The following is a 13,598-nucleotide window of genomic DNA, read 5'->3' as shown; positions in this document are numbered from 1 at the left end:
GACATGATCCTTTTCGCTAATGCTGAACCCACTACATTTTGTATCCCATTGTTAATACCAGCTGTTGAAGTTGCTGTTATTTCACCTTATTTAGCTCATCTTCAGATGTTTACTGAGGAATTTGACAGTCCCTTACATCGTCCTAATAAAGATGGAAATCCTTATACTCCAGAACATCATGTAAAAATCATGGCTCATAAAAAACAAGCTTCTAATTCAGCACCTAATAGAATATCTATAAACACTACAGGTTTGTTACTATAATTCCTTTGCATATAATTTTGGAATGATGGTATCTGAACCCAAAGTCTGTAATTCAAGTTGAGGGGAACATGGACTTGCTTCAACGTTTGAGGAATCAAGTAAGCACTTCAATCATTGCAAAATTTCTACATTCACTGTTTATTTTCATTAGCTCAAAATACGAAAAGTAAAATGCACTTTCAGTCATTCATTTATATTCTTTTCCAAAAAATGTATTTCTTTCCATTTTAGATTCCACATCATCATTAGAAGACAATGCTCATATGATCACCAAGTCTATGAGTGAATCCACAATTCATGCCATGCCATTAGAAACCTGTGATTTTTCTAATAGCAATGACCATATCTCAGTTACTGTTGAAGATTATGAAAGTGATTCCCATGAGACTAACTTTAATCCCCTTGCCAGAAAAGCTTCGTCAACAAATGCCATTCCCACAGAGGTTCATCATCAGGAGATGCATGCTGCTAGTTCTTTTGGTGGAGATTCTGGTGTGTTTATGGATAATCGTAGTCAGATGGCTAAGTATTCCAAACAAGTGAAAAGTGCGTTCTCATTTCTGAATGACAAAATTAAATCCAAACTGGATGATGACACTCTTTCTGTTGATGATGATGCTATGTCTATATCGACTGAAATCTCAGAAGAAGATTTTGTGTGTTTAAGTTTGATAGATGATCAAGATTATCCAGTATTTCGTGATAAACAATCTGAGACTGCCTCAGTTACTGATACTTACAGTGATGATGGTTCTAGTGTTTATGCTGAAAGTTGTACAACAAAACCTAAAGAAAGTGTAAGTCAATATTTTCAATTGATTAATAATGGTTTTCAAAAATATGTTGACGGATTTATACATTTGTTGTCTGGATAAAGCTGATTTAAAGACTGGTTTTGAAGATATTTTTATATGATATTATAGAACAGAAAATAATTCAGCTCAGTTAAAAAAAAATAAAATCTTTTATTACTAATAAAGGTAACATGACAATGTAAACAAAATCTTAGGAATTGACATCAATATTATATATGTCATTTTAGGTATATGTTACAGTATTTTTGGTAGATGATTTACAACTATTACTACATGGCAATGATAAAGTTAGTAATATTGGTTTACAATTATTATCATTATCAACTTGTTGCTATGGTAACACTTCCATTGAAGAAATACATGTTAAACTAGCTGGTAGAGGTATGTTTAATTCTTGTTATAGATATCACTGATGACGTCACATTAACAATATATACATTGGAGAAGGTTATTAACTGGGACGTAACGTCTGGTATATTAAGCATTGATTGCAGTTGAACCAGATGTCTGAATTTTAAACTGAAAAGAGCCAAACCAATATTCATTCCCCATTTTAATGTCTTATCATAATGACAAGTAGTAACAGCAATATCAACAACCCTGTTTTTAACTTTCCTGTCATAGCAATCCTTTTTGATGATTTTTCCAGGTTTTTTTGAAAAAAGAGAAATAGATGAAGATCATAAGGATTTTCCCATAAAATTAGAACATGTTACTGAAGCTCTACCTCCTCATGGTAGTAAACCATCTAGTCCAGAACGGAAGATTGATAAAGGTGGAATCAAGTTACAGGTGAAGGGAGTGGTCTTAGATTTAAAACTGTCCAGTGTAACTGCTTTAACAGAATTTATTGAAGATGAAATAGTTCCTGAAATAATTCCAATCAATATTGAAGTTAGAGATTTGTTACTCATTTTAACTGTAAGTAATTTGTTTTTAATTCCTCCAGATCATTCTCTTAAAACACCTACAGCCTCTCTCCAACTGGTTTGTTAACATGACATCCCTCTACGGAAGATTGAATAATGATTTTTTGATATTTCATCATGCTTATTAATTCCTGAAACATTGTGTCTTTTGAGTTTCACAATCGTAAATACATGACAGATGTTAGGGACAGATTGCAAAAATAAAGTGGACTGCTCATATTTGATTTTTTAATCGGACTTAGATATGCAGATATATTTGCTCTGGACTATATGCACGTTAACGCTAATGTTATGATTCGCGTACTAAACTGTTACTAAGTTCACACTGTCAACTTAAAACCCTTTTTCCAATGCATTAGGCTTTAGCAAAAGGCTAGAATTTGCAACATAATTTTATATCAGGCCACTTGTGATGAAACTTTGAACCCCAAAAAGTGTTTTGAAGAATGTTTTTTAAGAAACTAAAACCTTTGACCCGTGTATTACAGGAAGATAGACCAACTCTAAATGTTGGTGCTCCTACTCCACCTCCTCAAAATATTCACATTAATAAACTCTTGATAGAGAAAGATATGGATGGTGTCTTTCAGTTAAAAGGTAAGTTAAATAATCTGATATTGAGTGTTGATTTCAATTTCTTTCTACTGTATTGCTGATCATTTTCTCTGATGCTGTTCATCAGCAGGTGAAGATTGCTATCCTTTTTTGATCAATGATTTGTGTTATAATGTTAATAGTCTTAATTATTATAAGATTTGTTAAGGGATTCATCCAAATGTGTAATGATCTTCAACTTTTTTGACTATTGTAATTTTATATGTTTGCTGAAAAGTCTAATGACTGAATGCCTATGATAACTCACCATTGATGAAGAAATGTTAAAAAGGAGACCAATTTGTTTAAGTTTATGATAACCTAAACAAAAACCTAAAAATTGTGTTCAATGGGAGAAAAAGTTACCATTTCTTGATATTAGTCTATTCAATGCAATTACTTAAATTGCTTGTATGAATAATCAATTTCCCATCGGAATGTCTCTTTACGAATTATTATGAATTGTTTCAGCTTTATCAAGTGGTCCAGTATCTGATGAACTATCACCTGCTGCTCTATCAACCCATACTGATACTATAACATCTTCTACCAGTGAAACTAGCTTCAAATCCTCCATGATCTTATTACAAACTGAAAATTATAAACTCACTCAAAAACTTGCTGAAATGAATCGAATTAAGAAGGAAAACGAAGTGCTTAATACGAAAATTTCATTAACTACCAGCGAATTTGAAAAATTACGAAACGAAAACATTACCTTAGTGGATCGAGTGAAGTCATTGACTAATAAACTATCTAATACTGGTTCTTCTACTGATAAACTAGAAGAGGAAAACAATCAGTTACATACCAGACTCTCAGAGTTAGAAGAAGCTTTCGAAAGAAATACAACAGAAAGCGAAAGTTTGCAAAAAACTGTGACATTTCTTCAGAATGAACTACAGGCAGCTGAAAATCGATATCAGAAGAAAATGGCTGAAAAGACGTCAAATGATCAAACGTAATAGTAACTCAGTATAATTAGTTATATGAAATAGTTTAAGTATTTATATCTTGTTATTAGACTCTGTAATGGAATAAAGTACTGTGAAATCATAGGACCTTAAGTTTTTGTGGATTTTGTTAGTTGTGCTCATCTTAACAATGTCAAGCTATTACAAACTTTGTCTTGTACCTTGACTGCAATAGCCACTATTCTTGTATCACAGAATGCAATTATTTCATTAGATAGTACGCCAGCAAATATACTGCCAATCAGAGCCTTCTACAGAAAGTATGGAAACATTATGGCTTATTGTTTACATACTTTCTGAAAGTATTTGAAAGCGAACAATTAAATTGCTGTATTTACAGACTTTGGTGATACATGAATAGTGACTATTGCAGTCAAGACAAAGTTTGTGATAGCTAGATATTGTGCAGATTGAGTTAGCCATGCCAAGAAATTTACATCCCTAAGAAATATCCTGACAAGTAAAAAGAAATGATATTGATATATAAATGAAAGTATAAATGTTATATATCATTAATAAGAGTACGTATTTTATTTTTCCAATGCCAAAATCATCATACTTTATGTCAGGATTATTTTATTTTGTGTTGATAGAAAATTGTTGACTGATGTCCGATTGAACAAATATCTCCTCCTGACTATGGTATATCTTGTTATCATTCTGTGATAGGTTGAAAAAACACAGCCAAAATCTAGAACAATGAATATATTTAATATTATTAGTCACATTTCATGTTGCTCATGTTGCTGTATTATTAGTACATTTAAAGTCAAAGATATTTGTGCATTTTATGGGACTGTCCAGAAAAAAAAAGTTCAGCTATGCAGTCAACTTATTTTTGGCATTTATATTATATTTAAGCCCTTGAATCTAGGAGAACAAAACTTTAATTACAATTTCCCCCTTAAACATATATCATGCATATTCTGGTGAAGGGCAAACCAGCATTGATTGGTCGTAGGTTAACTTTTCAAGTGGGTTTTCCCTTTTCAATATTTGTTTACCTCTTGTGATTTATTTCACAAAGGAAGCATTAAGACAATGAAAAGATATTTTATTCTTAAGGCCTGATGACCCACCCGCTAAATATGCTACTGCATACTGCATGTTATAATCACATTATGTTAACTTGGATGTGGGAGTAATTTTTCAAAATTCTATATTTTGTATTTAGATGTCCTTAGATGGAAATGTTAGATTAAGTTGGCTTATGCCTAATAAAAATATCCTATTTATCCAAGCTAGAATTGTAAATATGTATTTTAATGTGTATAATGTTTATTATTGAATATTCTTTAAATTTGTTATCATTTTGTTTATTTATTTACTCAAATTGTGCCAACATTATTTACTCTTCATTTTGTATATTAATGGTCAAAAGCTACTTTTTTTAATTTAGGAATGGGAAGGTGCATTTCATAGACAAAAGTTGCTATTAATAAAGTTCCAATAATGGTATTACTTTCAGAATGAAATTTGAAGTTTGGTTTGTCTACAATTAATAAACAAATAATTAGTTTTAGTCTGATGATGTTGTTATCAGTCTTGAATATATAATCTATTTTAACCTGTTGTATAATTTTGGACAAACTAAAAATATGATTCTTTATTCTGAAAAATGGTTCAGTTAGCTATAGTTAGGTTTATAACATTAAATTTCATCACTTGCTTCTACTTTCTGCTGAAGTTCAAGCTATTCAGGACAAGTCAAGTGAAGCTGACTGGTGTATAAAGCCTACTCAATATCCCTGGTATCCAGCTTAGTACTTGTTTAAACTGGTATCTCCTATGGTATTACTTTTATTTCTATATTATTTGGTTATTTAGCGGTGTTATTTATTACATTATTTCTTGTTGTTGGATAGTTTTCCTTTTTTAAGTGCTGATTATGCAAGATTTATTATTTATTTTGGTTTAAGATGTAATAAATTAATTTCCACCGCAGAAAAATTTTGTTCATTGAATTAACAGTGTTTTTGGTCACAGGGATAAATTGTCACAAGGTAAATTGGTCACAGTATGTTCAAAATAAAAATTGTCAGCAAAATGTTCAAAAGGTAAATTGGTCACAGCAAAATGTTCAAAAGGTAAATTGGTCACAGCAAAATGTTCAAAAGGTAAAATTGTTCAAAGCAATATGTTCAAAAGGAAAACTGGTCACAGCAATAGGATCAATATGGCCACAATGTTATCTGCAAGATCTTAAAGCTATAGGCCTAATCTTAACTGAAGTGACCAATTTCCTATGAACGAAAACAATCCCATTTGTCTTAGGGTTCATAGAAATATTAGGTTTCCGTGATTTTACATTTTAAAACACACTCCACTTCAAGAAAATTGAAAATGACCTACTATACAGACTAAAAATTCCCTTCTGTAAAATTATGTTTACAAATAAAAAGTCATTTCAACAACAAAATTAATTGTGTATCTCCACTTTATTACAAACAAATAAAGACAATACAGACTTAAAAACAAATACAAAATATTATCTATTTTCACAAAGGACACAATTTAAAATGTTACAGTCTACAGTGGGTTCATATACATAGCTGATTATCCTTTTAAATATAGATATACAAATACTATGTATTCAAAAAATCTAACTCAGTCTGTATTATAATCCAATAGCTGATATGTTCTACAGTATTATATAAGAAAAACACCAGCTTTCGTGACCATTGCTTTCAAAAAACAGTAAAATATTTCTTAAAAAATTAGGCTACAGTACTTCAAAAATTGTACATGTCTATTGTATTTGAGTTGAAAATTGGCACAAAAAATAGAATGTTCAAATGCAACTATTTAAATAATTAACTTTGATATCTGACTGTTTCAAGTTATGTACACAGGTCTTAATATTTGCATAAGGATAAATTATTGGAATCTAAATGTAGTTACAATATATCATTTTAACTGCAACTTCAAAATTCATCACTCAAGGGCCACAAAACATTTCTCATGCTTAGATTAGTTTTTACTCAAATTCATACTGCCCCTTACATCAAGAAAGGTCAAATTTGAAGATTAATGTGAAATACAGTAATAGCTGCTTCATCATATTTGAATAAAATATCAGCTGAGTATGAAAAAAAGATTTGTGGCCCCAGAGGTCTCATTGAACAATATAAAATCCCCCCCCTCACCCTTTCAAACCTCCCTCTCACTGATAACCAGTCCCGATGGAGTGTACAGAATAGGGAATAGCACATTACTATAAAAACCAAAGATGACCACATCAAATGGACATGCAAGTACTTAAAAAAATATATTTCCCAATAATTTTGGAAAAGGATAATTACACAAGGGAATGAAAACCAATGAGTTATCTGCTTTACCACATCTGATGATAATTTAAAATAGCATCAACTATGAACTACTATGACTTCGAGATCTGCTAGCTGACTTGTTGTAAGATGGTGAATTGCCATTTTCTTGACCATTATCTGCATCATCTACCACATTATCAACACTCTTGGAGCGTGATCTTGAAGGTGAACGACTTTTTGATTTTTCTTTAGATTTAGATCTAGAACGCGTTGTTCTGGTTCTCTTTCTGCTGCCACTTCTACTGCGAGACTGTCTTCGTCTCTTACTAGTTCTATCTTGACTTCTGCTCCTACTTCTTCGTCTCCTGTCTCGAGATTTACTTCTGCTTCTTCTCCTATCTCTACTTCGGGATCGTGTTCTGAAACAAGGAATTTTTTTTTATAGAACATGAAGTTTCAGAAAAAAACATCTTGGATATCCAAAATTGTTCAGATTTAAAATCATCATCAAGACTAAAATATGTGGTAATTAAAGTTATGCTTCATCCCATAAACGTTTATAATCCAAATACACTACACCTTTTCTTAAGAAAAGAGCACTAACTAGCAATAAATATGAAATCTTAAAAAGGGCACCATCACTTTTCTTAAATTTTTAACTTGCACCTTGTCTTAGCATAAATCTTTACATTTCTATCTTGGCCAGTGATATTGGGAGATCTCATCACCATCTAACACTAAGAAGAAAGTGATACCATTCTGGGACTGACACTTACCGTCTTCGTCTCCTAGGTGAGGGTGACCTATATCTACCACCTCCCCCACCCCCACGTCTATAACCTCCTCCTCCCCCTCCACTACGATATCCACCACCACCACTATATCTATCATCAAATCGATTATCTCTTGACCAATGTCCAGGCTGAAAATATAAATAATTATATGTTAGAAGTAATCAATTTAAACCCATAAAGATTGTAACAAGAGACATTGTGGAGAAATTTCAATAGGATAAAAACTGGACAAATATTGCATATTACCAAAACACAAAATTTGGACCAGAATCAATTTAAAAATAAATTGGGAAAAATGCTAAGGGCAAAATTTTCATGAAATTCATACATTGATCTCTTCTAATCCAAAAGGTTATTGTGTGATTTCTGCATTGGTCAATGTGCCTTGAAAACAGTCCAAATTAATGTTGTCCAAGAATAAAAAGATTCCTCAACAAGGGACTGGGCTGGGGTATAGTTTTTAACCTGTAGCCCATAAGAAGAATTTCTCCTTACAAAAAGCAGGAGACAAGGTCTGTAAAGGGTATAGAATAGGTCAAAATAAGATACAATGGTAGTGAGTAATGGGCATGAATTCTGCCCAAATATTAAAGGGATACAATGAAACTGATGTAGGGGAAGTGACATATTAGGTTCCAGGAATAACCATTTCAATTTCAGCTGGTTTAACGGGCCCTCACACCAAAGCAATCACCAGTTGCAAATAAAAACAGCAGTCATAAGTTTTGAAAGAAACCCTCATGCAACTGAGTTATATTTTGTGTTAGAAACTCATGGCCACTTTTATTTTTGGCAAAAATACTGGTAATCACTATGGTGTGGGGGCATCTTTAGTAAAGAGAAGAAGTAGATAAGCTTATTCCCTTTACCAGTAAGGCATGAAAGCAAAAGTTATGACTGTTGGTGCTAATAAACAGTCGCTGGTTAGGGCTTGCATACATTACAAAAAATCTTAGATAATTACTTAACATGCAAATGCTTATACTGGTACGGTAATGGACAATATATATTCCAATGGTAATAACGGACACCAATGAATATCACAATATCATGCAAAAAACACAACAATCATTTTTTCAAAATTATAACTAAAATAAATTATTAAACTGTAAAATAAATTGGCTTACACACCATAGTAAGTTGTGTATGATTGCAAATAAGAATAGCGGTAAATAGTTTCAAACGCTACTCCTATGCACTTGAGATGTGTTTAGAACACATGGCCACTTTCATTCTTTGCAACCATACGTAACAGGTAATCACTATGGTGTGAGGGCACCTTTTATGGTAATATTTCACTAATTCCAGAAGTATTCCAAATTAAATTTACAATTGGTGCCATTAATATTAGAATGATGATACCTTGTCTTTGATAATTAGAATATCTACTAGATTATATGAAATTGTTAGAGGTTAATTATTTATAAGTGAGCACTGGACGATATTGTGTAAGCAGATAGATATTAACAGGATGGGCATTAAAAAAATTCAAAATGTTCAATACTGTCATTATATAGGTATTCCAATATATTTATATCATACATCAATACTTCCAGTCTATTAGGCATTCTTTAAATGTGGTACATATTAGACAGTTTTGAACTGTTATTGAAGAAAATACATGTGACAGCAGTAAAAGTAAGCCTTTTGAATATAAATTACATGTAATATTTTGTTATTATTAATGATGATTTCATAAAGCAGCTCTTATATAGCAATGATTTCCAATATCCAGTCTAATAACAATTAGATTACAAATTTGTTTCTTTTATGTTTCCTGATTATCAGATATTAATCATGTCCATCGCTATCTGACAAGCTTTCTACCACAGGCCTATTCTTCTGAGATTATCTTTGACCAATCAAAGCTTTGTCATGTAGAACCCCTTTCTTGAAAACAATGACAAAGGTTGGCATGACTAAACCTATTCATATTGCTCTACTTTTGGTTTCCCACAAATTGTTACATAATATCATTAGAATGAGACTGTGGTAGAAGACTTGTTAAATAAACCCAACTCTGATATCAATATTAATACATATTGGTAATATAAAATAAAACCATGATCTCAATGATTATGATAGTGTTTTGTGTTATATTTTTGAGCAATATCCACTTGACCCAGTATCAACTTGTCCCAATATCACCCATGCCTTTGCCATGTTATAGCATGAACATTTTTGAATACGAAACCATGAACCTAAACCAATAGGGTAACTTTAAAATATAAAGATTTGGAATAAATAGCATACCTCATAATTTTGATCATAATGCTGCAAAAAGTTTGAAAAAGTGCATGAGCATCAGATAGATTTAGAATCTAAAAAAAAATCTAAAAATTTTTAAAAGTGAATTTCAATAATACCGTTAAATAACAGAAACACAAGCAGTACTATTACAAAGCCAATTCTCAGAAAAATAATAGCTAAAATTCTACAAAAAGAAACTTGCAAGGACAGTAATTCTTAGGAAGTATTCTTAATTATTCTCAAAAACCAATTGATATGTTAATAATCATGCGTTCTGCATGTTACAATATTTTTTTGAGACTTTAGATTGGAATTTTTCAATGAATAAATGTTCAGTAGCAAAGTTTAACATGGTGTTTTCAGGTCTTCAAATCTGGCTTCATTTATTGATTAGATGTTACATGATGCCATCATTGATCTCAAATGACATGCAACAACAATATTAGTAAAATATGTAAGACATGAAACACTACTCAAATACAGTCTGTATTACCAGCCTGCTTCATCCAAATCTCTTAAGCTTTCCATATTCCCAGTAAAATAGCTTTCTTTTGACCATGATTGTACATAGTCTAACTTTCCAAAGAATTAAATTTGATGGTATGATCTTACACCACACAACAAAATGACAGGATACCTCAGCATCCTCCAAAATAGAAGACTAGACTATCCTGTCTCGATTAGCCCTATAGTCAAGTATGAAGAAGTCTAATGAAGCAGGCTACTGAAATACATAGCTATAATCACAATATAAAAACACCATGCTGAATGACATAGTTCAAATACCTACCAGAGTTCGTCTTGGAGTTCCTTTAGCAAACTCAGCTATGATGCTAGATCCACAGATTTCTCGTCCATTTTCATATTTCACTGCATCCTACAAGTAACGAAGGTTATGATTAAATATTGAAAATTTGTGAAGATTGGAGACGACATGGTGGTATAAGGAGGGCTGGGTGTGACTAATGTTTGTAAACCAACAGATTGGTTGGGTCTTATTTTAAGGGATAGAATGGTTTAAATAATTGCTTTCTGGCAGATGAGCATCGCAATTGCCAAAAGGTAATAGTATAGCCAAAAGACAAAATATGAATGCAATTTCTTTAGAGTATAATATCTCCAAGCTTGTCAGAAATCTCATTCTACATTCTGACCACCTTATATTGCCTTTACAAGAAATGTTGACAAGATGGACCTGCATGGGTGTAAGCAATATACTCTCCTTAATTTTTATGTCTACAGCCAAGTAATTTAATTGGCTCAGAAAGCAAATATTCAGATGCAAATATAAATGTGCCAGCCCTACTTGCATATGGTTAAAAATGTGTTTTGTGTCCAGCATATAAGTCAACCCTTCTGTACAGCCTCATGACCATGAACACTATACATTTTAACAGAAAGGTATGAACACCAACATATCCCACAGGTTAAAAGGTTAATATTGACAACGCTTTCCCAACTGTTAAACCTAAATTAACAACTTTCACCATCCATCATTGTCAAACATGCATTATCAGGACATATTGTTTCATAATAATGAATACTATTTTATTTCTCACCCAAAGCTGATTTTTATAATTTGTGGAGGCAATAAATTCTAATTTTTTCAGAATACAACCAAACAACCCCAAAATAATTATGTACTTAAAGGTGTTATGTGGACCAACTTTAAAATCACACAAATTTATAAGTATCCCTCCAATTGAACACAAATCTGAAAGTTTTTTGGAAGCTCTATTGTCTTTTGTAAAACAACACAGGTACCCTTTTTTCTGAGTCAAAATATTAGAAATGATCTAAAATCATAGCTTGTAAATTGGTCCAAACAACCACTTTAACATATAACTGATAATATTATAATTTAGACTAAAAGTTTTAACAGTCTTGTAACAATGATCCTCGCAGATTTCACCAAAATAATGAATTTATTGCCTCCAAGATCTCCTTCTTTGTTCAGAATGTTTGACAAACCTTTTTTAAGGAATAATTGAAATATTGGAAGCAGATATTGTAGTACTAAGCCTAGGCTTGCTCAATGGAAGGTCTGGCACCAATTGTATTTTGGATTCTTAATGCTTGTGGTTTGCTCTAATTTGGTAGTTATTTCTTTTCCTGATTGGGCTTGGTCAGGCTCGGTAACTAGTCCTTTGGATTAGCAATGGTATGGAACTAACGCTCAATGTTGTTTGGCATTGGGTATGGATGGACTGGGAAGTGAGCCATGGCCAGCTCAAATTCAATTTTACTTTCTATGGTACGGCTAAGGGTCTAACTGTTGAATAAGGCAGGCATGCTTTAAACCTGGAGGCACTGGCACTGGTTATTTGGCAATCCTGGCAAAGGTAGCTACATTAGAGACACAGGTAATGTGAAAGTTATCAAGCATTAATAACATTGAAATATAGTTCACTATAAAACAATTTCTGCTGTCAATAAAAAAAAAAACTCTAAATTTTGCATGAATGATAATGAATGATAAAGCCAGTGAAATGATGCATGAATCTGCAATAACCTTCAAATTGAAAAATCCTGTGTTACAAGAAATCTAATTTTGATAAAAAAAAAAAAATTCAGAAAAATTTCTATGAAAAACACTTACAGCTGCATCTCGTCTGTCTTCAAAATCAACAAAAGCATAAGCTGTGGAAGTAAAAAAAATTACATTGAATTAAACGAATATTTTCAGCTATCATTATATTTTGAGCTTTAAATGCATTCAGCCTAGTCTAAAATTCAACTAACTGCTGCACATGCTACAGACAGTTGAGCTTTACTGCAACGGCCTACATGTTAACTTCAACTTGTAGTAGTAAACAAGTACACAAAGAATAAAATGGTGGTCATTATAATAAATTAATTGAATATCAAGATTATTAACTACATTGAAAATATTTGAACATAAAAACTTATACACAATTTGATTAAGGAATATGCACATCATTATTGGTGTTGATATTTTATTTAGCTGCAGTGCTGTCTTTAATAAGCTTTTATTTTTAAATAGCAACTTCAAGTTAACAAATCCATACCCATTTCAGCTCCTGAAAAATACAAAACACTTTAAGTTAATTTTACATTTTTTTGACCATTTCTTATGCTTATCATCTGAAGTCAAAACTGTAACACAACAATTCATTTTATCAGTAGCCTAATAAGTAACTAATGAAGCGAATCTGAAGATCACATTTTGAACAAAATAGAAAAGGGGAATGTGGAACATATTTTCATGATGCAAATAACATTTAGAATTTGATATAGGCCTATTAGTCAAATTTTTTAAAACTGGTGACGTTTACTAAGCTGATTGAAGTCAACCAATGGAACAAAAGCAAAGCCATCTTTGATCTTGTATCTCACTCTCCTCAGAAAAGCCATTAAACAATTTTGATCCAAGAAACAAAAAATAATACCTACCATATTTGATATCGCATCGAACAAGCCTTCCGTATGGTTCAAAAATTTCTTCTAAATCTCGAACTCTTGTAGATTTACTTAATCTTCCTATAAAAAGGGCACCTTCTGCTTGATACCGTCGTGACATTTTCTTTCTCTTTCTTTTGGGCTAATGGCTGCACACTAATTGCCAGCTCTGTATGTGTAGAAATTCAACAATGTCCAGTCTCTTCCATAGAACTTCCAGAGTAAAAACGGTGACAATAATCAAGTCTACATGAATTGTATTTTCGTATCAATATCCCGTAAGTAATTC

At 31.9% G+C, this 13,598-nt stretch overlaps 1 protein-coding gene across 1 annotated transcript; it reads right to left on the bottom strand.

Annotated features, from left to right (window-relative positions):
• Nucleotides 1-5,997: 5,997 nt before the first annotated feature.
• LOTGIDRAFT_228226 (hypothetical protein) lies at nucleotides 5,998-13,458 on the bottom strand. The gene is made up of 6 exons (XM_009053194.1): nucleotides 13,304-13,458; nucleotides 12,919-12,930; nucleotides 12,489-12,529; nucleotides 10,680-10,766; nucleotides 7,622-7,767; nucleotides 5,998-7,264 (listed from the first exon to the last, which is right to left on the bottom strand). Exons 1-6 carry the CDS (start codon nucleotides 13,428-13,430, stop codon nucleotides 6,946-6,948), a joined length of 732 nt encoding a protein of 243 aa, XP_009051442.1. The 5' UTR covers nucleotides 13,431-13,458; the 3' UTR covers nucleotides 5,998-6,945.
• Between the last annotated feature and the right edge of the window lie 140 nt (nucleotides 13,459-13,598).

This window comes from Lottia gigantea (genome assembly GCF_000327385.1).
Source record: "Lottia gigantea unplaced genomic scaffold LOTGIsca_2, whole genome shotgun sequence".
NCBI lineage: Eukaryota > Metazoa > Mollusca > Gastropoda > Lottiidae > Lottia > Lottia gigantea.
The sequence above is the reverse complement of the archived record's forward strand: the minus strand, read 5'-3'. Positions and strand labels throughout refer to the sequence as shown.